The following is a 21,971-nucleotide window of genomic DNA, read 5'->3' as shown; positions in this document are numbered from 1 at the left end:
CGGCTGAGTGCGAGCGCCGCGATTAAGCCCCGCCCCCTCCTCCCAGCCATATACGGGAACCGTAGTTAACAAAACGTGGTGTGAACCCAGCCTAACAGTGTGTGAAAACCTTGTGAAGACTTACAGAAAACATTTGACCTGTCATTACCAACAAAAGGGTATATAAAAGTTATGAGATGAACTTGTTATTGATCAAATACTTAATTTTCCACCATAATTTGCAAAGAAATTCTTTAAAAATCAGACAATTTGATTTAATGGATTTTTTCTCTCTCATTATGTCTCTCATAGATGAGGTATACCTATGATGAAAATTAAAGGACTCATCTTTTTAAGTGGGAGAACTTTTACAATTGGTGGCTGACTAAATACATTTTTTGCCCCATGGTACCTGTTTTAGGTGATGTTGCATGTATGGATTGTTGGCCATCTTGATTCCTCTCAGATAATATCATGTCCTACTGCTGCCAACATATCCACTAGAGATGAGCGAATTTACAATAAATTCGATTTGTCACGAACTTCTCGGCTCGGCAGTTGATTGCTTATCCTGCATAAATTAGTTCAGCTTTCAGGCGCTCCCGTTGGCTGGAAAAGGTGGATACAGTCCTAGGAGACTCTTTCCTAGGAATGTATCCACCTTTTCCAGCCCACCGGAGCACCTGAAAGCTGAACTAATTTATGCAGGATAAGTCATCAACTGTCGAGCCGAGAAGTTTGTGACAAATCGAATTTACTGCAAATTTGCTCATCTCTAATATCCACTATGCCTCTGGGTTTGCAGAGAGTGGGGGTGGAGTCTCATCACTACTTTCATACAGGGAATTTAGTAACAAAACTAGCTAGAATTTACTGTGTGAATAGTGATTTATGCTTATAAGCAGAGGCACACTCTGCATAATAATAATAATATTATATTATATATATCTATATATATCTTACCCATTGAATTCAGTGAAGCGATCTGCTCAGATTAATATTTTTTTAACACCTTGCAGATTCATTGTATGCAATAGGTGTTTCTCCTGAAGAATGTAACTGTGAGCCTAATCATTCCAAAAGAGCCTTCCTAAACCTGTTTGTAACATCATCATGCCACAGAATACTGGCATACCGCTGAGTGGTACACTAGTGTGGAATTTTTGTGCTGTGTGTGCAGGCTGACTAAATAATATAGTGCTAATACTGGGCTTCCTCAGAATAAACTTTGCAGAAACCTTTCACAAATAAGCCAACATTTTCTTGATATGTACTGAAAACTAGTAAATATGCCCTTGGTTCTGTGCTATATTCAGATTATCCTAAATTATCTACAACAATTTCAAAAGCAATAAAACAGATTTATTACAAAATACAAAATAATCATGACATGGCGCATAGAAAAAACAATAAGACAAGATCTTCTTCCTGAACAAAGAGCAGCTGCATTACAAAAGAAATAGATTTATTGAAGTTTTACCAAGGTGGATGCCAATTGTCATTGCTTGCTTCACATGTTGTCATAAAAGTATACATCAAGGGAAATATAGGTTTTAAGTCAGCAAGCAAAACATTTTAAAGTTTAAGTAGTGTGGAAATTGCAACAGAATACTGTAGGAATCCCTCAAAATGTGTCCTTCCTTACCATGTAAGGTCAACATTGCCATGGGCTGTGATGTAATACCAGGTCACATGGGCAGGTGTGGTACTGTTTCTTGGAAAATATAGACAACCCTTTTTCAAATCTCAAACCTTTAGAAAACAAAATAGCACCAGATAAACCGTAAAGTAATCATAGAAGGGTTGTCTTGGAACAAACACAGATTGCTACAAATTATTATTATTATTTTTTTGTTCAGACTGACAGTTTGATACTTTTGTCACTAAGTAATACACGTTTCTCAAAGTACTATTCTTACATAAACTGAAAGAAAACCAGCCCCCCAGTACAGGTGTATAAGCATTAATTCATATTACAGATTCCTTGTGCACATCTATAGTCACCTGCAACTTAGCATCTAGGCGACAGAGTGCATTTTATCTATTTTATTACCCTTCCATATATGAAATGACAATTATATCTCTGCTATTCATTTGTTTTTCTTTGAGCATGAAATGATTTATGAGAACCCAAAAACACAATATATCCATATCATAAACAGTAGCATAGCACACCTGTATGAAGTAAAACTCCTAAACCTACTCTATGTTTGATCAGGCAATCTATGCCAAGTCATCTGTAATAAAGGCACTTAAGGTATCTGTTGACAGACTGACACTTCTGAGCAACAAGGCACTTTACATAAGGAGCCTGACTTCCAGGAAAAGCAAGCCTGCCCAAACAGTAAAGAGGATGAGCATGCAGACGTTTTCCACAATAGAGAATGCTTGTTGGGGAAAGGGAATATACAAAATATATTTCCTATAATATCAATGATTTTTCCTGAAGTCAAATAGTTTGCATCATAGGAAATATTGCACATTTGTATTGCCCAATACATACTTACATTAAATGACCGCATAAAACAGGATATTTTCATTCATCACTAACAACTGCAAACATTTTTTTAAGCATGATTAATAGCTGTTGCAAAAGGGATAGACCATAGAAGTAAGGCTCTGTCCACACAACCATTAGAGGCTCTGGCAGTAGTTCCATCAGATTTTACAGGAAGAAAAGGTACTTCTTCCTATGAAAATGACCGCCACCACATGGAAACCTGGGCATCTATGTAGAACATGTATTTGTTCAGGATTTATGGACATTAAGAGGCAGCTAATTTTATTTTGTGGTGATACCCACAAGGGCCCTGCGGCTTGTACCCACTTTATCTATATACCATTATCCCCATTTTTCGTTATTCTATACGTATTATTTTACTATAACTACTTAGAATAAATATTTTGAACCATTCTATAATAGTGTTTTAGAGTTCTGATAATATTTGCAATTTGTTGCTTACCATGTGGAAGCCTGATGGACCCATTATAAGTCAAAGTAGTTCTTCAAGCACAGTTGGTGTCTGTCATTTGGTGTGTCCAGAACTGAAGTCATGGCTTTGGATGGGACAGAAGCTATGACAGCAGTGTGACACAGAACCTTACAAGTAATCTATAATTTATGGACCGCTTAACTCAAGACTATCATACAACCTTGGGGATAAAAACTAGTTTAGCATTTACATAATCTGCATATACATTTAATAAAAAACAGATTTAAAAATCAGAAGTGACAGGAGGTGGAACATATTAGTTTCATTGAGCAGTGGTCATGGATCTATTATGTCTTTAAGAAAGCCTAACAGTTATAAGCATCAATTCCTGCAATGATTACCAGAGAATGTTCAAAAGCATGAAGCTCCACCAATGTATAATGGAGTAAGGACATGTTCATAGCCAAATACTAGATTTATGGACGGTTGTGCCAGGTGAAATGACAGTCACGGGCCCCTTACGGAGGCATTAGCTCTTTTCACGCCTCTTGTTGTTGTGACCAGGTTCTTTTCCATGGCCCCCAGATTCTCTTTGTCCGCTGGTCTCTTTCTGCTTCTTCTTCTCACTTTGTGGTTTTGCATGACTCCTCTGCTTGGAGACACTTGGCCGATTACCTCTGCCAAATAAGGCTTGCAAGGAATAGATGACCACTAATGTAACAAGCAGTGAATACAGCAGTAAAGGTGCAGGGTATGGTCGTAAAATATCTCGTATAAGCCTGAGTGTTGATGGAAGTGGATCATCCAAGGACCGTTGAGGTGGTGGCTTATCCTGGAGAATAGAGGGAAAAAAAGTTAACGTTTACTCTGAAACAGGTCATAACTTCTAAATATGGTTTAATGTTAATAGAATAATCCAATATTCTAAAGCAAAAGAAGTCGGTGTACGAAGCAAACAAATGAAAAATTGACACTACAAAGCCGGCATCTTTGCACAGTGGGCCCATGGACAGTCAGACCCTGACAGGCATAATATACTGCAATACACAAGTATTCTGGTGTATTATATGAGCGATCAAAGGTCTTCTACTGGGAATATACACTACTGCGCAAAAATATAAAAGGGAACACAAACAACACAATGTAACTCCAAGTCAATCACACTGTCAATCAGTGTCGCTTCCTGAGTGGACAATCAATTTCACATGATGATGTGCAAATGGAACAGACAACAGGTGGAAATTATAGGCAATTAGCAAGACACCCCAATAAAGGAATTGTTCTGCAGGTGGTGACCACAGACCACTTCTCAGTTCTTATGCTTCCTGGCTGAGGTTTTGGTCACTTTTGGATGCTGGTGGTGCTTTCACTCTAGTGGTAGCATGAGACAGAGTCTACAACCCACACAAGTGGCTCAGGTAGTGCAGCTCATCCAGGATGTCACATCAATGCAAGCTGTGGCAGGAAGGTTGGCTGTGTCTGTCAGCGTAGTGTCCAGAGCATGGAAGCGATACCAGGAGACAGGCCAGTACATCAGGAGATGTGGAGGAGGCTGTAGGAGGGCAACAACCCAGCAGAAGGACCACTATCTCTGCCTTTGTGCAAGGAGGAGCACTGTCAGAGCCCTGCAAAATGACCTCCAGCAGGCCACAAATGTGCATGTGTCCACTCAAACGGTCAGAAACAGACCATTAGGTACAGAGATGAGATCCTCATCTCTGGGTTCCTCCTAATGCAAGACAGTGCTAGACCTCATGTGGCTGGAGTGTGTTAGCAGTTTCTGCAAGAGGAAGGCATTGACCACAGACTGTCCAGGAGTTGGCGGATGCTTTAGTCCAGGTCTGGGAGGACATCCCTCAGGAGACTATCCCCAACCTCATCAGGAGCATGCCCAGGTGTTGTAGGGAGATCATACAAGCACGTGGAGGCCACACACACTACTGAGCCTCATTTTGACTTGTTTAAGGACATTACATCAAAGTTGGATCAGCCTGTAGTGTGGTTTTCCTCTTTGATTTTGAGTGTGGATCCATATCCAGACCTCCATGGGTTGATAAATTTGATTTCCATTGATCATTTTTGTGTGATTTTGTTGTCAGCACATTCAACTATGTAAACACGAAAGAATTTAATACGATTAGTTCAATCATTCAGATCTAGGATGTGTTATCTTAGTGTTCCCTTTATTTTTTTGAGCAGTGCATTATATAAAAAAAAAATGTATGTACATAAAAATATAAATAGATATATCAGATAGTAATCCTTTTAAAAGAGAATCTACCAGTTCTTTATCATGTGAATTTAGATGAAACATCCCGGATGCCCCATGTGAGCGCTGCTTTAAACTTTGTGCATGCTTTTAAGATGCATAGAGTTCAAAGCACGCTCCTACAGAAACAGGACTTTGCTGTGGGCAATGCGTGAGGGGGCATTTTGGTTGAAATTTTTTTGTGCATCAGGACAAGTAGATTGTGTGTGGGTATATATATACAGCTCACAGCTGTTTGCAAAGTTAAAAAGAATAATGTTTTCCTTCTAAGCTTAAAGAGCCAGATTCCAGACTGAGCGCCATCATGGAGTTAATGGCCTGGCGTCACACTCTTGACATACACAGCTAAGTTATCTGAAGAAACCGCAGCCATCCAGGGGTCATTAATATGTTTTTTCCCCCCCAAGAGAACAACCCTAAAACTATAAGATTAAAAAAACTTCTATTTCACTTAGACCACATAGAGAAGTACAAACCTTTAAGCCATGTTGGTTTAGTAGAGATTCCAAAGTATGGTCTCCGAGAAATACCACTGGATAGAACTCCTCAACATGACGCCGGCGCCACCAGTTACTAGATGTGTGCCTAGAAAAGACCATAAAAAGGGATTGCCAGTTGAGTGTAATGCGAACAACAGTGCAGACACCAGAAACTGCTGGAAAATAAATCACCACAAAAATAGTGGCAACATACTGGAAAACCAAGCTTGTGCTACGCCATAATAAGGGTGTATTCTTAGTGAATTTTTTTTTTTTTTATTAAGTATGTCCCAAAAAGTAATCATTGGTAATGGACATTGGCTCAAAAGGTAATAAAAGTAATCTTTCAGACAGAAGTCATTCACCAGGCTTTGCGCAGTGGAAGGACAGGAGGCCCAGAGGTCACAAAACACTGTGGCCACAGCCTACAACTGTCTATATCTAAGGGACTGCACTTTTGGGCACAGCCGCTCATGTGGATCATCAGCAGACCTTTCATTATCTCGACTGGTGGGAACCTAGATAGACTCCAGAGCTCCAAAATTAATGAACTGAGAAAAAGGGTCATTAAAGCTGTAGTCCCAGAGAACCACTTTTTGTATACAAGTCATTACATAATGCTTTTTTGTTTAAATAAAATGTAACAAAAAACTAATTATTGGAACCTGTCAGTTGTTTCATGATACCTTAATCTAGGACAACATGGATACAGAATCAGGCTCCTTCATTACAAACCACTATGAGTTACTCTGAAACACTGCAGCATTTCAGAGAAATCATAGCTTCGACCATAAGCAGGTAACAGTACAGAGTAGGAGAGCTGCCTCTTTACCAGCTTCTCCCCACCCAATAAATGTGACTTACAGATCTCTTCCTATATATTATTTGGGTCAGATCTGACAATTCAAGCCCACTAGGGTACAGCTGGACCTGCAGCTATCAGATTATTGTATTATATCCTGTGGATTTGCCATAAATGTCCCAGATGGGAATAACCCTCTAAGATATGCACTAACAGGCATCTAAACAGGACAGGTGTTAAACAGCCTAGTTCTGAGATTTTTCCATGCTTCAAAAAAAAAAAAAAAAAAAAAAAAAAACGCCCTTTCTTAAACTTTCGAGGGCTTCCGATTCTACGCAATACACTTTTCAATAAAGATGACACCTTATCTTTATTCTGTAGGTCCATACAGTTACAAGGATACCCAATTTCTATAGGTTTTATTTTATTTTACTACCTAAAACAAATTATAACTACATGCACCAAAATTCGTATGTTTAACCCCTTAAGGACTGAGCGTTTTTCCATTTTTTGCACTTTCGTTTTTTCCTCTTTAAAAAAAAAAAATTCATAATTCTTTCAATTTTGCACCTAAAAATCCATGTGATTGCTTCTTTTTTGTGCTACCAATTCTACTTTGTAATGACATCAGTAATTACCCCAAAAATCTACAGTGAAACGAAAGAAAAAAAAAAAATTGTGTAACTTTTGGGGGCTTCCGTTTCTACGCAGTACATTTTCATAATCATAACTACATGCACGAAAATGTATGTTTAAAATTGTCATATTCTGACCCCTATAATTTATTTATTTTTCCACGTACAGGGCGGTATGAGAGCTCATTTTTTGCGCCGTGTTCTCAAGTTTTTACAGGTACCATTTTTATATTGATTTAACTTTTGATCACTTTTTATTCATTTTTCATGGTATAAAAAGTAACCAAAGATATATGACCAAAGTAGCTTTTCAATCAGAAAAGTTTATTGCGTTTGGTGCTAAACACTTTAGTATAATCTCCTATCAAAAATTGCACCAAACAAAAAAATAAATGAAGTAACAAATTTTATTAGACAAATAATAATAAATAAAAAACATAAATAGTGAGATCAGCAATAGCCAGAAAGATATATATGAGGATCCAATATAAAAGGCTCCTAGAACATTGCCATTATTAGTGAAGCATATCAGGCAGTAGAATCACTGTCACAGTGTGCATACATGAAAGAGGCAAAAAATTAAACATAATTAAAACTAGGAGAAAGGAGACAACGTGGATATATGATCACGAAGGTGTACTATGAGAGCCTGGAAGCCTGGAGGCAGTAATGTAAACCTTTCCCACTAAGGGGAAAGAAATATGTTAAAACCAGGCTCCCACAAGACATCCACGATCACCGCGTCATACTCACAGGGAGGATCACCCACAACCCCTACGCCATTTCGCTACCCGCTTCGTCAGGGAGTATCTGGGTCTTGGCTGGGAAAGTAATTTATACTAGAAAGGACCAATCAAAGTTTACAATAAAATTACCTGGTTAAGAGCAGCTGTGTTCCTAGACGCCGCACATCGCGGTCGCCAGCGCCATCTTTGACTCTTGGGCGCACGCGCACAAAGACAGAGTGACGTCTGTGCACCGATTCCACTACGTCCTTAGCAGGCGCATGCACACAAGAGTCCATGAAGCCGATGGCAAGGTGTATATGCGGCGCAAGCGCAGACTACTAGGTCCGCTGTGACGCGGGCCCAGGTCTGAGCAGGCGCACGTATTCAAGATCGGAGCAATCAACAAAAGGCACCAGTATTGTAGTATATAGATACAATCTGTACCATATAGAAGTTTATATGTAGCTTAAACTTGATGCTACACTGAGAACATAGAAAAGAGTGAAGTGCATGTGCAGAAAAAACAAAAATGAAAAGAAGAACATAGTGACCACACGTGAGGCATGCAAAGAAATTTAATATAAATTATAATGCACATAACAAAAAATTTTTTTGATTGCAGTGAATCCACAATAAATAGTGTTAGAGAGCCACTGGTGTAATGTGTATATATGTGTAAGCAAAATAAAGGTATATTAATCAACACCAGACATAGCAGCCAGGTGACAAAAAATTAGTGCATAAGAATCATGTCCTAGAACATAATTGCTCAGGTAGAAGCAAAAATAAAGTGCATTAAGATGAAGGTGCTACCTGAGTGACTGTTAATAAAGTGCACTATGATAAAGTGCATAGTGAATAATACTATGTGGTATAGAAGAACATATGCAAAATGTAGTAAAAATAGTATAAAAAAGGTGTAAAAAGATATATAAGATATATAAAAGATTATTGATATATAAAACGTATACAAAAATATATATAAAAGCCGTTTCTATAAGGAGATAACAGGTGCCATCAGGTCCAAATCCAGCTGTAACTTCTTCCAGGTACTGAAAAACACACTAGACCAAGAAACACACACAACAACACACACCACACAACAAAAAGACACACAAATAAAAATACCAGACACCACAAAAAACAAGACAACAATGAAAGAAAAACCACAATACCAACAAACAACAACGACAACAATAATGGATAGTGAGTAATTGAAATAAATCGGTCCAAACTAATTGAATAAAGTGACTGTTAAAATAAAGCTAAAACCCAAAAACCTAAAATATATATAGAGAACAGACTACAATGTAAACCTAATCATTATCATCACAAAAAAGATGCATAACTGTTATTCTCATTAAGCCCATATGGGGTGATCGTTTTTAAATCAAAAATCCACCTCGCTTCCTTCTGCGCTAATATTCTTTTCCAGTTTCCCCCCCGGGGGCCCACAATGACTCTATCAATCCCCCTTACCTTCAAAAGGCTGCTATCACAGGAGTGGTACTCCTTGAAGTGTCTTGGTATCGTCTTGAGTTGGTTGATGTCATCTTCATTCTTTGCAGCCTCAATACCTAGGACATGTTCCCAGATGAGTCTTCTGAGTTCCCTAGAAGTGAGGCCAATATACATCAGATTGCAAGGGCACCGGGCACAGTAGACAACCCCTGGGGTGCAACAATTGATAGTTTGTGTAATTTTGTAACTTTTGGCTCCACTCGAATCCGTAAAATCTTGAGCTCTTTCCATATTAGGACAGGCTACACAGCCTCCACATGATTTACTACCTCACTTTGGTCCTTTGGTCCCAAACACGTTTTGTACCTTTCTTTCCTTGTGATGGCTATGGACCAGAATGTCTCTCAGGTTTTTAGAGCGACGATAGTTGATCGCTGGTTTTTTAGGTAAGTATTTTGATAATACTGGATCGATCTGTAAAATGGACCAATGTTTTTGTAAGGCCCTCTGTATTTGACGCCACCTGGTGTTATACGTGCTAATGAACCTTACCTGATCATCAGCACTCTTCTTGGTTGTGTGAGCCAATAAGTTGGTTCTCGGTGTTTCCTTTGCTCTCTGATATCCCCTCTGAATGTCCTTTCTGCTGTATCCTCTTTCCTTGAAGCGATTTTTCAAATCAGCTGCTTGTTCCTCAAAGCAGACGGGTGATGAACAGATTCGCTTCAGTCGTAGAAATTGACCTACGGGAATATTTGCCACAAGAGGTTTGGGATGAGAGGAGGTTGCGTGTAGAACTGAATTAGTAGATGTCTTTTTACGGTAGATATTAGATGTAATATATCCATCCTTATCAACACTTAGTAGCAAATCTAGAAAATCCATATTGGACCGTCCCCATTTGTATGTCAATTTGATGTTATATGGGTTATTGTTCAGTTGAGTCATAAAGGCTTTCAGCTCATCCACCGAGCCATGCCATACAAACAGAATGTCGTCGATAAATCTTCCCCACAGTGACACCCTCTCAGTGAGTTAAATCGGGTCCAAAATAAAGATCCTCCTCTCCCACAGCCCCAGGAACAGATTAGCATATGAGGGTGCACAAGACGCCCCCATTGCTGTCCCTTGGAGCTGTAGGTAGAGGAGGTCCTTAAATAAAAAGAAATTATGCGTTAGGGCAAATTCAAGAAGTTGGACAATGAACTCACCCAATTCCGCATCCAAGTCAGTCATCTCTGGAAGCAACCAGAACATTCCTTGAGATGACTGACTTGGATGCGGAATTGGGTGAGTTCATTGTCCAACTTCTTGAATTTGCCCTAACGCATAATTTCTTTTTATTTAAGGACCTCCTCTACCTACAGCTCCAAGGGACAGCAATGGGGGCGTCTTGTGCACCCTCATATGCTAATCTGTTCCTGGGGCTGTGGGAGAGGAGGATCTTTATTTTGGACCCGATTTAACTCACTGAGAGGGTGTCACTGTGGGGAAGATTTATCGACGACATTCTGTTTGTATGGCATGGCTCGGTGGATGAGCTGAAAGCCTTTATGACTCAACTGAACAATAACCCATATAACATCAAATTGACATACAAATGGGGACGGTCCAATATGGATTTTCTAGATTTGCTACTAAGTGTTGATAAGGATGGATATATTACATCTAATATCTACCGTAAAAAGACATCTACTAATTCAGTTCTACACGCAACCTCCTCTCATCCCAAACCTCTTGTGGCAAATATTCCCGTAGGTCAATTTCTACGACTGAAGCGAATCTGTTCATCACCCGTCTGCTTTGAGGAACAAGCAGCTGATTTGAAAAATCGCTTCAAGGAAAGAGGATACAGCAGAAAGGACATTCAGAGGGGATATCAGAGAGCAAAGGAAACACCGAGAACCAACTTATTGGCTCACACAACCAAGAAGAGTGCTGATGATCAGGTAAGGTTCATTAGCACGTATAACACCAGGTGGCGTCAAATACAGAGGGCCTTACAAAAACATTGGTCCATTTTACAGATCGATCCAGTATTATCAAAATACTTACCTAAAAAACCAGCGATCAACTATCGTCGCTCTAAAAACCTGAGAGACATTCTGGTCCATAGCCATCACAAGGAAAGAAAGGTACAAAACGTGTTTGGGACCAAAGGACCAAAGTGAGGTAGTAAATCATGTGGAGGCTGTGTAGCCTGTCCTAATATGGAAAGAGCTCAAGATTTTACGGATTCGAGTGGAGCCAAAAGTTACAAAATTACACAAACTATCAATTGTTGCACCCCAGGGGTTGTCTACTGTGCCCGGTGCCCTTGCAATCTGATGTATATTGGCCTCACTTCTAGGGAACTCAGAAGACTCATCTGGGAACATGTCCTAGGTATTGAGGCTGCAAAGAATGAAGATGACATCAACCAACTCAAGACGATACCAAGACACTTCAAGGAGTACCACTCCTGTGATAGCAGCCTTTTGAAGGTAAGGGGGATTGATAGAGTCATTGTGGGCCCCCGGGGGGGAAACTGGAAAAGAATATTAGCGCAGAAGGAAGCGAGGTGGATTTTTGATTTAAAAACGATCACCCCATATGGGCTTAATGAGAATAACAGTTATGCATCTTTTTTGTGATGATAATGATTAGGTTTACATTGTAGTCTGTTCTCTATATATATTTTAGGTTTTTGGGTTTTAGCTTTATTTTAACAGTCACTTTATTCAATTAGTTTGGACCGATTTATTTCAATTACTCACTATCCATTATTGTTGTTGTCGTTGTTGTTTGTTGGTATTGTGGTTTTTCTTTCATTGTTGTCTTGTTTTTTGTGGTGTCTGGTATTTTTATTTGTGTGTCTTTTTGTTGTGTGGTGTGTGCTGTTGTTGTGTGTTTCTTGGTCTAGTGTGTTTTTCAGTACCTGGAAGAAGTTACAGCTGGATTTGGACCTGATGGCACCTGTTATCTCCTTATAGAAACGGCTTTTACATATATTTTTGTATACATTTTATATATCAATAATCTTTTATATATCTTATATATCTTTTTACACCTTTTTATACTATTTTTACTACATTTTGCATATATTCTTCTTTACCACATAGTATTATTCACTATGCACTTTATCATAGTGCACTTTATTAACAGTCATTCAGTTAGCACCTTCATCTTAATGCACTTTATTTTTGCTTCTACCTGAGCAATTATGTTCTAGGACATGATTCTTATGCACTAATTTTTTGTCACCTGGCTGCTATGTCTGGTGTTGATTAATATACCTTTATTTTGCTTACACATATATACACATTACACCAGTGGCTCTCTAACACTATTTATTGTGGATTCACTGCAATCAAAAATTTTTTTTGTTATGTTCATTATAATTTATATTAAATTTCTTTACATAAAATTTCTTTGCATGCCTCACGTGTGGTCAATATGTTCTTCTTTTCATTTTTGTTTTTTCTGCACATGCACTTCACTCTTTTCTATGTTCTCAGTGTAGCATCAAGTTTAAGCTACATATAAACTTCTATATGGTACAGATTGTATCGATATACTACAATACTGGTGCCTTTTGTTGATTGCTCCGATCTTGAATACGTGCGCCTGCTCAGACCTGGGCCCGCGTCACAGCGGACCTAATACAGTCTGCGCTTGCGCCGCATATACACCTTGCCATCGGCTTCATGGACTCTTGTGCGCATGCACCTGCTAAGGACGTAGTGGAATCGGTGCACAGACGTCACTCTGTCTTTGTGCGCGTGCGCCCAAGAGTCAAAGATGGCGCTGGCGACCGCGATGTGCGGCATCTAGGAACACAGCTGCTCTTAACCAGGTAATTTTATTGTAAACTTTGATTGGTCCTTTCTAGTATAAATTACTTTCCCAGCCAAGACCCAGATACTCCCTGACGAAGCGGGTAGCGAAACAGCGTAGGGGTTGTGGGTGATCCTCCCTGTGAGTATGACACGGTGATCGTGGATGTCTTGTGGGAGCCTGGTTTTAACATATTTCTTTCCCCTTAGTGGGAAAGGTTTACATTACTGCCTCCAGGCTTCCAGGCTCTCATAGTACACCTTCGTGATCATATATCCACGTTGTCTCCTTTCTCCTAGTTTTAATTATGTTTAATTTTTTGCCTCTTTCATGTATGCACACTGCGACAGTGATTCTACTGCCTGATATGCTTCACTAATAATGGCAATGTTCTAGGAGCCTTTTATATTGGATCCTCATATATATCTTTCTGGCTATTGCTGATCTCACTATTTATGTTTTTTATTTATTATTATTTGTCTAATAAAATTTGTTACTTCATTTATTTTTTTGTTTGGTGCAATTTTTGATAGGAGATTATGATATAAAAAGTGACAAAAAATATGCTATTTTGGAATTGTTTTCGCGTACGCCATCGACCGTGCGGTTTTATGTTTATTTTTATTTACAGTTTTTTTAATGGGAAAAGGGGGGGGGTGATTCAAACTTTTATTAGGGAAGGGGTTAAGTTATCTTTATTAACTTTTTTTTCACGTTCGTGGCTATAACACTGCACTAACTGATCTTTTACATTGATCAATGGTTTCTCATAAGATAACACTGATCAATGATTCTGCCGCTTGACTGCTCATGCCTGGATCTCCGGCACTAAGCAGTCATTCAGCGATCGGCGGTGCAGGAGGAAGGTAAGGACCCTCCTTGTGTCTGCCAGCTGTTTTCATTGCGATTTCATTGCGGCGGTCCTGAACAGCCCATTGAGCTAACCGGCAGTAGTTTACTTTCACTTTAGACACAGCAATCAACTTTGAATGCCACGTCTAAAGGGTTAATAGCGCGCGGTACCGTGATCAGTGACGCACACTATTAGCTACAGGTCCCGGCTGTTAGAGGCCAGGCCCAACCCGCCGTGGCTCCGCATTATAGAAAGGGAGCGGACTCAGGGTGTACAGGTATGCCTTCAGGGGTTAAAAATGTCATCTTCTGACCCATATAACTTTTTTATTTTTCCATATATGGGGATGTACGAGGGCTAATTTTTTTTTACACCGTGATCTGAAGTTTTTATCGGTACCATGTTTGTTTTGATGGGACTTTTTGATCGCTTTTTATAAGTTTTTTTAGGGTATACAAAGTGACCAAACATATACAATTTTGAACTTTTGTATTTTTTTTACGCAAACACCATTGACCGAGTGGTTTAATTAACAATATTTTTATAGTTCGGACATTTGCGCACACGGCGATACCACATGTTTATTTATGTTTACATATTTTTTATATTGAATTTGGGAAAAAGGGGGGGGTGATTCGAACTTTGAATATGGAATGGGTTAATGGGTGCTTATTTTTTTTCACTTTTATTCAATTTTTTTTTTTTTTTTTTTTTTTATTAGTCCCCTTAGGGGGACTTTAGGAGGAATCATTAGATTCCTCATACAGATCAATGGAATTCCACAGAACTCCCTTGATCTATGTACTCTGCGCTCGATTGGTAAAGCCTGGTTCAGCCAGGCTCTCTCTCAGAGCCACAGCAGACTGGGAAGCAGAGGTAAGCCCTCCGGCTACCTCCACAGGGGATCGCCCCCCGAGATCACGATGCAGGAGGTGCGGGAAGCGACCCACCCCACTGGACCACCAGGAACTAGTTAAAGGTCCCTTTAGATGCCACTAACAGCTTTGACAGCAGCAATCTAAAGGGTTAATAGTCGGCCGGGCGATCGCCGCATGTCGGCTATTAACAGCAGCCCCCTGCTACCAGAATCAGCTGGGGGTCGGCCAGTATGGCGTGGGCTTGAGTCGGGAGCCCGTGCCATACACTGGTTGCCATCTCCAGAGAAGCCGGCTCGTCCTTAGAGGGCAACCGGTTAAAAGGAAATCTGTCAGCTGTAATTCACATTTCAAACTGCTCCAACCAACTATTATCCCCAGTGAAATACATGTCCAGTGCAAGTGCACATAATGTATCATAAAACAAAGAAAAGTTTATTTCTCACTGCCTAAAGGACATATCAAAAAGTAGTATTCCTAGTAATCATTAAGAGATTTAGAACAGCAATAAAAACGTACCTATTTTTATCTCCATATATCTGAAGTAGCGCATGACAAGCCAAATAAAGCAAGGAAAGTCACTTGCATCATTAATGCTAAAATGTATTTACCTAACTCACCTATATCATTTTGTTACAGAAATTAATACAACTAGGAAACAAAGGGGACTTTACCAGGTCACTTGTTTCATGCTGCCCTAACCATAGGCAGCATGATATCAAGACAGTTATTCGGAAACATTTCAGAGAAACCATAGTTTAACCCTTTAACGACGCAGGACGTATATTTACGCCCTGCGCCGGCTCCCGCGATATGAAGCGCATCACATTGCGTCGGTCCCGGCGCTCATCAACGGCCGGGACCCGCGGCTAATACCACACATCGCCGATCGTGGCAATGTGCGGTATTAACCCTTTAGAAGCGGCGGTCAAAGTTGACCGCCACTTCTAAAGCGAAAGTGAAAGTATCCTGGCTAGTCAGTCGGGCTGTTCGGGACCGCCGCGGTGAAATCGCGGCGTCCTGAACAGCTGACCGGACACCGGGAGGGCTCTTACCTGCCTCCTCTGTGTCCAATCGACGAATGACTGCTCCGTGCCTGAGATCCAGGCAGGAGCAGTCAAGCGCCGATAACGCTGATCACAGGCGTGTTAATACACCAGTGATCAGCAAAGGAGATCAGTGTGTGCAGTGTTGTATGGTCCCTATGGGACCTATAACACTGCAAAAAAAAAAACGTAAAAAAAAAAAAAAAAAGTGTTAATAAAGGTCATTTAACCCCTTCCCTAATAAAAGTTTGAATCACCTCCCTTTTCCCATAAAAAAAAATAAAACAGTGTAAATAAAAATAAACATATGTGGTATCGCCGCGTGCGTAAATGTCCAAACTATAAAAATATATCATTAATTAAACCGCACGGTCAATGGTGTACGCGCAAAAAAATTCCAAAGTCCAAAAAAGCGTATTTTGGTCACTTTTTATACCATTAAAAAAATGAATAAAAAGTGATCAAAAAGTCCGATCAAAACAAAAATCGTACCGTTAAAAACTGATCACGGCGCAAAAAATGAGTCCTCATACCGCCCTGTACGTGGGAAATTAAAAAAAAGTTATAGGGGTCAGAAGAGGACATTTTTAAACGTATACATTTTCCTGCATGTAGTTATGATTTTTTCCAGAAGTACGACAAAATCAAACCTATATAAGTAGGGTATCATTTTAACCATATGGACCTACAGAATAATGATAAGGTGTAATTTTTACCGAAATATGCACTGCGTAGAAACGGAAGTCCCCAAAAGTTACAAAATGGCCTTTTTTCTTCGATTTTGTCGCACAATGATTTTTTTTTCCGTTTCGTCGTGAATTTTTGGGTAAAATGACTGATGTCACTGCAAAGTAGAATTGGTGACGCAAAAAATAAGCCATAATATGGATTTTTTGGTGGAAAATTGAAAGGGTTATGATTTTTAAAAGTTAAGGAGGAAAAAACGAAAGTGCAAAAACGGAAAAACCCTGAGTCCTTAAGGGGTTAAAAAGGCACCGCCCAGCTGGCCCTGACTGACACTTCTCTCCTTATACACTCCTTGATAGAGATGCTCCACTGAAGGCAGATGGGATGGAGGAGCAGCCATCAAGAATGCCCCAATGTTTAGGTACCTGGGTTGCAGCAGCTCCTTAAAACTAATGATTTTCTGTAATGCCTAAGCATTTCAGAGTAAATCATAATTACAGACAGTGGATGCCATGACCCTGTTTCATGCTGCACAATGTTTTAAAAGGAAAACGGTCATCCTGTTCACCCACACTAAACTTAAAGCGTACCCGTCAGATCACTCAAAAAAACAAAACTGTTATATGTTGCTCAGTATCTCATCCTGATCATGTACATGTACTTTGTATGTGTCTGTGACCTACATTTCTCTCAGAATTAACTTTATTTCTGAAATACCTCAATTTTATCTACAAGAAGCAGGGGGGTGGGTACTCACTGTGATAACCCCTCCACCTCCCTCTCCTCAGTCCAGTGCTTCCCAACCAGGGTGCCTCCAGCTGTGGCAAAACTACAGCTCCCAGCATGCCCACACATCATTTGGCTGTGCAGGCATGCTGGGAATTTTAGTTTTGAAACAGCATGAGGATATGATTGTAGTCCCCCTTTATTACACACACACACACACACACACACACACACACACACACACACACACAGGGTTCATATACATACACACACATATATATACACACACACACACACACACACGCACTTGGACACTTACTTTTTCATCTGCAATGCATGTTTCTGCCTCTCTCATTGATTTCTGCTTTGTGAGAGACGGCAGCAGGCTTCCTGCCCCTCCCCTTCTCTTCACATGAGTCTCTGCAGTGCGTACAGCCCCTCCCCCCTCCAAAACGTCCCGGAGTCCAGGACGAAGCAGTGTTCACAGAAGCACTGAATGTATTCCAGGAGGCAGAGGGGGCAGTTCTTTGACTGGATTTATCAGTATGAAATACTGAAAATTTTCTAATGAAAGCAATTGCAAAACCTATTTTTGCATGCTTTACAACATATCAAAAGTTTTTATATCTGACAGTGCCTATTTAATACACAGTGTTATAGTGAGGGTGAACAGGAGACCAACGCAGGGTCAGGGAGTTAAAAACGTACCTGCAGTCCGGCGCAGTGTCCCTCTGAAGGTTCCCTTCTATCTTCGGCAATTTGCCTGCTGGAGGTGGGCCAGACGGGTGAATTTGAATAGTTCCATGGTTGCTGGTCACGTGAGCGCTTGGGCCTACTGAGTGCTCACATGACAGCGATCATGAATATTCAAATTCACCTGGCGAGCCCACCTCCAGCGCGCAGTTCACTGAAGATAGAAGCGGACCTCCAGAGGGACACTGCACCTGACACCGCATCAGTCTTTTGTTCACCCACACTATAACCCAGTGTATAGGGTTTAATGCGTGTGAACAGGATGACTTTTCCTTTAAGCAGCATTAAACATATGACAAGTAGTAGGAAACTGCTATCTGAAAAATAAACACTCACCCAGTCTGGTCAAGCTCTGTGTACCAGTATTTGTATAGCTGGGCTCGTATATAATGAGGAGGATGTGCGTTGAAAGGATAGAGCGACTCATCATTCTGCACCAGTCGTATCACTGTTAAAATAAATAAGAGCACAACATAAAAAAGGTGTTAAGCTCAGATCACATTTCTGTTCAATTTTCAGCCAGAAGAGTGTAGCATGTTGCACAATTCTATCCAGAAAAATATGTGAATCCTAAAGGATCCGTTAGAAGACAATAACATCTGAAGAATCCGTAAACCTGGAATTAAGAAAAGGGAGACGGCATGGCACAGGAAGAAGGTTCGGTGAAAAAAGGAGAATTTTTCGTAATCACCATAAAATCTTTCTCGTAGCCTTCATTGGGGGACACCGTACTGATTGGTATATGCTCTTGCCACTAGGAAAAAAAAGTCGGCTCCTCCCTGGCAGGATATACCCGCCCATTGGAAGTGAGGTAATCAGTTTTGTCACAAAGCAATAGGAGAAGCCAACAAAGAAATATGTCCAAAGGATCCTAGAAAGGAATCCCGGAGAAACACCCAATAACCGGAATAGACTATCTGGACAAAAATGGAAAAAAAATGGGTGGGTGCAGTGTCCCCCAATAAAGGCTACGAGAGATTTTACGGTGTGTGCAAAAAAAATAATAATAATTTTCTCGGTTGCTTCTTCATTAGGGGACACCTTACCGATGGGACGTCCATATGGAGAGACACCTACGTCCATATGGAGAGACAAGAAAAAAGGTAGACTAAACAGGCCTTACAAGAAAATAATAAAGACAAGGTCTGGGAAGCTCCCAGACCTGTGTCTGGCCTCCTGTTGACACTAGCTATAACTGATTACCTCACTTCCAGTGGGTGGGTATATCCTGCCAGGGAGGAGCCAAACATTTTTCCTAGTGTCAGCGCCTCTTAGTGGCAAGAGCATATACCAATCAGTAAGGTGTACCCCAATGAAGAAGCGACCGAGAAAGTGCATTTTGTTTTTACAAATGAGACCAAAGTCATCAGACATACCTTATAGTAAAGAACAACTTTGCATACTGTGTTTATTGTCCCCTGGCAACTCAGTAATGTGGAAAAGCAATAGAAAAGATCACTATTTCCAGGTTAGGGGGCTATTTTAGAGATACTTTCCAGCATGGGCAATCCATTTACCAGAATGAATAGTCTTCTGTTGTAGAGTATGGCTTTTTGGATTTCTCTACAGATTGTCCTTGAGTATTTCTTATTGTTTATGCATTACAATGTGTACACCCATGTATCACAGTGTATATCAAATATATGTATATTTGTCATTAAATGTTTTCTAAGTTTAGTTCCTAGGAGCAACACACATCTTAGAATAAGCCTATTTTTTTCATTATGTTGCATTAAAAATAAATAAAATTGAATGGAAAAAAAATAAAATAAATAACTTGTCTGTCTATATCTAGCTATGGAACTATGTTTTTATTGGTCGGGGGCTGAGTGTTCAGACCCTGACCAACTGTTAGAATGAACCAGGAGAAAAATGCAACTGACCAAGACAATCCCATAGACTTGCATTGTAAATCTCTCTCTTGTAGTGGTCTCCAAGTTAGTTTTAGCTATTGGTCGCAGTCTGAACACTCAGACCCTGACTGATCAAAACTTGACATGTCTCTAAGGCCTCTTTCACACTATGAAATAGTTCCGTTTAGGAACTTCCGTCACAAGTTCCGTCACTATATTGGGGAAAACCTGCCGTTACAAAACCCCTGACGGCTGTGACTAAATAGCATTGCAGCCTATGGGGTTTTGTAACTGCCCGTTTGTACCCGTATATGCCCGTAATTCATTACGGACGTGATACAGTGACGGGACATCGTGGTGTGAAAGAGGCCTAAAAACATGTGAAAAGTGAGAGTGCCATTTAACTGATCACTTATGTTATCCTCCATCTTATTTATATACTGATGTACTTTTCACTGTAAGGGTATGTTCACACTACGGATTATTAACAGAATCTCCGCTCACAGAGATTCCATTCTGGCGGCCGCCGCTGCAATACTTCGGCGGTAGGAATGCGTGGTACTGCGCCGTGACCATTGACGGCTATGCAGTGTTCGGGGACTTGTCCGCCGCTGAAATTCCGCAGTGTGAACGGGTCTCACGGAAACCCATTCACACTGATGTTTATAGCACGTAATTCCGTGGGAATTACGTAGTGTAAACATACCCTCATACTGTCTGAGATGATAAGGAAATAGCTAGAAAGTGATCTGCACAAAACAGGAAGTCTCATCTTAATATAAGTTTTAGTGGACAGAATAAAAATTGCAAGGATTTTTAATTACTACAAATAGCAAAAACAAAGAAAAAATTCTTAAAGATGTTTAACATAAAAACTTGTTTTAAACAATAGTTAATTTTCTGATGACTCATTCCTTTTAAGTTCATTAAAGGTTATCAGAATAATGAAGGAAACTACAGGCCTCATTTATTTAAAGTGTCTTAAAAGGAAAACTGTCTGTTGTCCATAGCAACCAATGAGATCCCCGTTTTAGTTTCTGCAACTGCTGTGTTAAAATGAAAGCTGTATTGTGATAGGCTGCTATGAGAAATAAAGACAGCTTTTGTCATGTTACTAGAACCCAATATACAAAATCCTACACAAATACCTCAATTAAGCCTTTTCTAAAACTCACCATCTTTGTTTCCCTGTAGAAGACGATAAACAAAGCTGGTAAACCATGGACTCTGTGTGTGGGGCCCAAGGGCAGCAAACCACATCTGCCAGTCAAGTCGAGGTTGATGAGGTGTGATTATTGGAGGTGGCGCACTAACATTTCCAGGCTTGTACATAAACTCAATCTCCTAATAGGAAAACAAAGACAAATTATTTATAGAAAGCCAAACACTGCTGAGATAAAGGCATCAATCATGTCTACAGGGGTATAAAGCACAAAGTGGAATAACCCTGCACGACTTGTCAAAGGTTTTTCTAAATGAAAGTAGCACCGTAATAAGTACACTATAGACATCCAGTGTTCGCCAACTAAAGGCTCAAGGAGTCACACGTGGCAGCTGCAGGGTCAATAGTAGAGAACAACAACCACATCACTGGCAGTTACAACTAGGTTTAATAAAAGGCAAATCTAAAATAAGGTCAGGGAACTCTGGTCTATAAAAGTATTGTTGCTTCGAATATTTTAAAGGCTTATCGCCATATTATAATGTGATGGCATATGATGAGAACATGCCATCACTTAAGAATCGATGGGGGTCTGACCCCGAGACCCCCCCTACAGATCCGAAAAATAGTGATGATCCCAGCTGTGCAGGAAAATACAGATGGCCCCATATTCTAGAATAATTTTAGAAGACACAGATTTCCACTGGATTATAAAGTGACAGCATATTCTAGAGCTATGATATGAGGCTTCATTGCGGCCCCATTCGGCATAATTATGCAGCTCCGCCCTCCTAACATCCTATTGCTGTGTGCTGGACAGCTGTTCCACTGTCTAACATGGCTGCCTATGGAGAAGCATATGCAGATATATACAAAACTGTCTGTAGTCTTTGCTTGTGTGCAGCATACTGCCA

At 40.1% G+C, this 21,971-nt stretch overlaps 1 protein-coding gene across 1 annotated transcript in view; it reads right to left on the bottom strand.

Moving 5' to 3' along the window:
- Nucleotides 1-1,423: 1,423 nt before the first annotated feature.
- LMF2 (lipase maturation factor 2) overlaps nt 1,424-21,971 on the bottom strand; it is a 52,054-nt gene continuing 31,506 nt past the window's right edge. Inside the window, exons 11-14 of the mRNA XM_056573044.1 lie at nt 21,071-21,239; nt 18,379-18,490; nt 5,658-5,766; nt 1,424-3,744 (exon numbers count right to left, since the gene is read on the bottom strand). Coding sequence (XP_056429019.1) covers nt 3,442-3,744; nt 5,658-5,766; nt 18,379-18,490; nt 21,071-21,239 — 693 coding nt within the window. The 3' untranslated portion in view covers nt 1,424-3,441. The remainder of the gene's footprint in view (nt 3,745-5,657; nt 5,767-18,378; nt 18,491-21,070; nt 21,240-21,971) is intronic.

This window comes from Hyla sarda, chromosome 4 (genome assembly GCF_029499605.1).
Source record: "Hyla sarda isolate aHylSar1 chromosome 4, aHylSar1.hap1, whole genome shotgun sequence".
Taxonomy (NCBI): Eukaryota; Metazoa; Chordata; class Amphibia; order Anura; family Hylidae; genus Hyla; species Hyla sarda.
The sequence above is the reverse complement of the archived record's forward strand: the minus strand, read 5'-3'. Positions and strand labels throughout refer to the sequence as shown.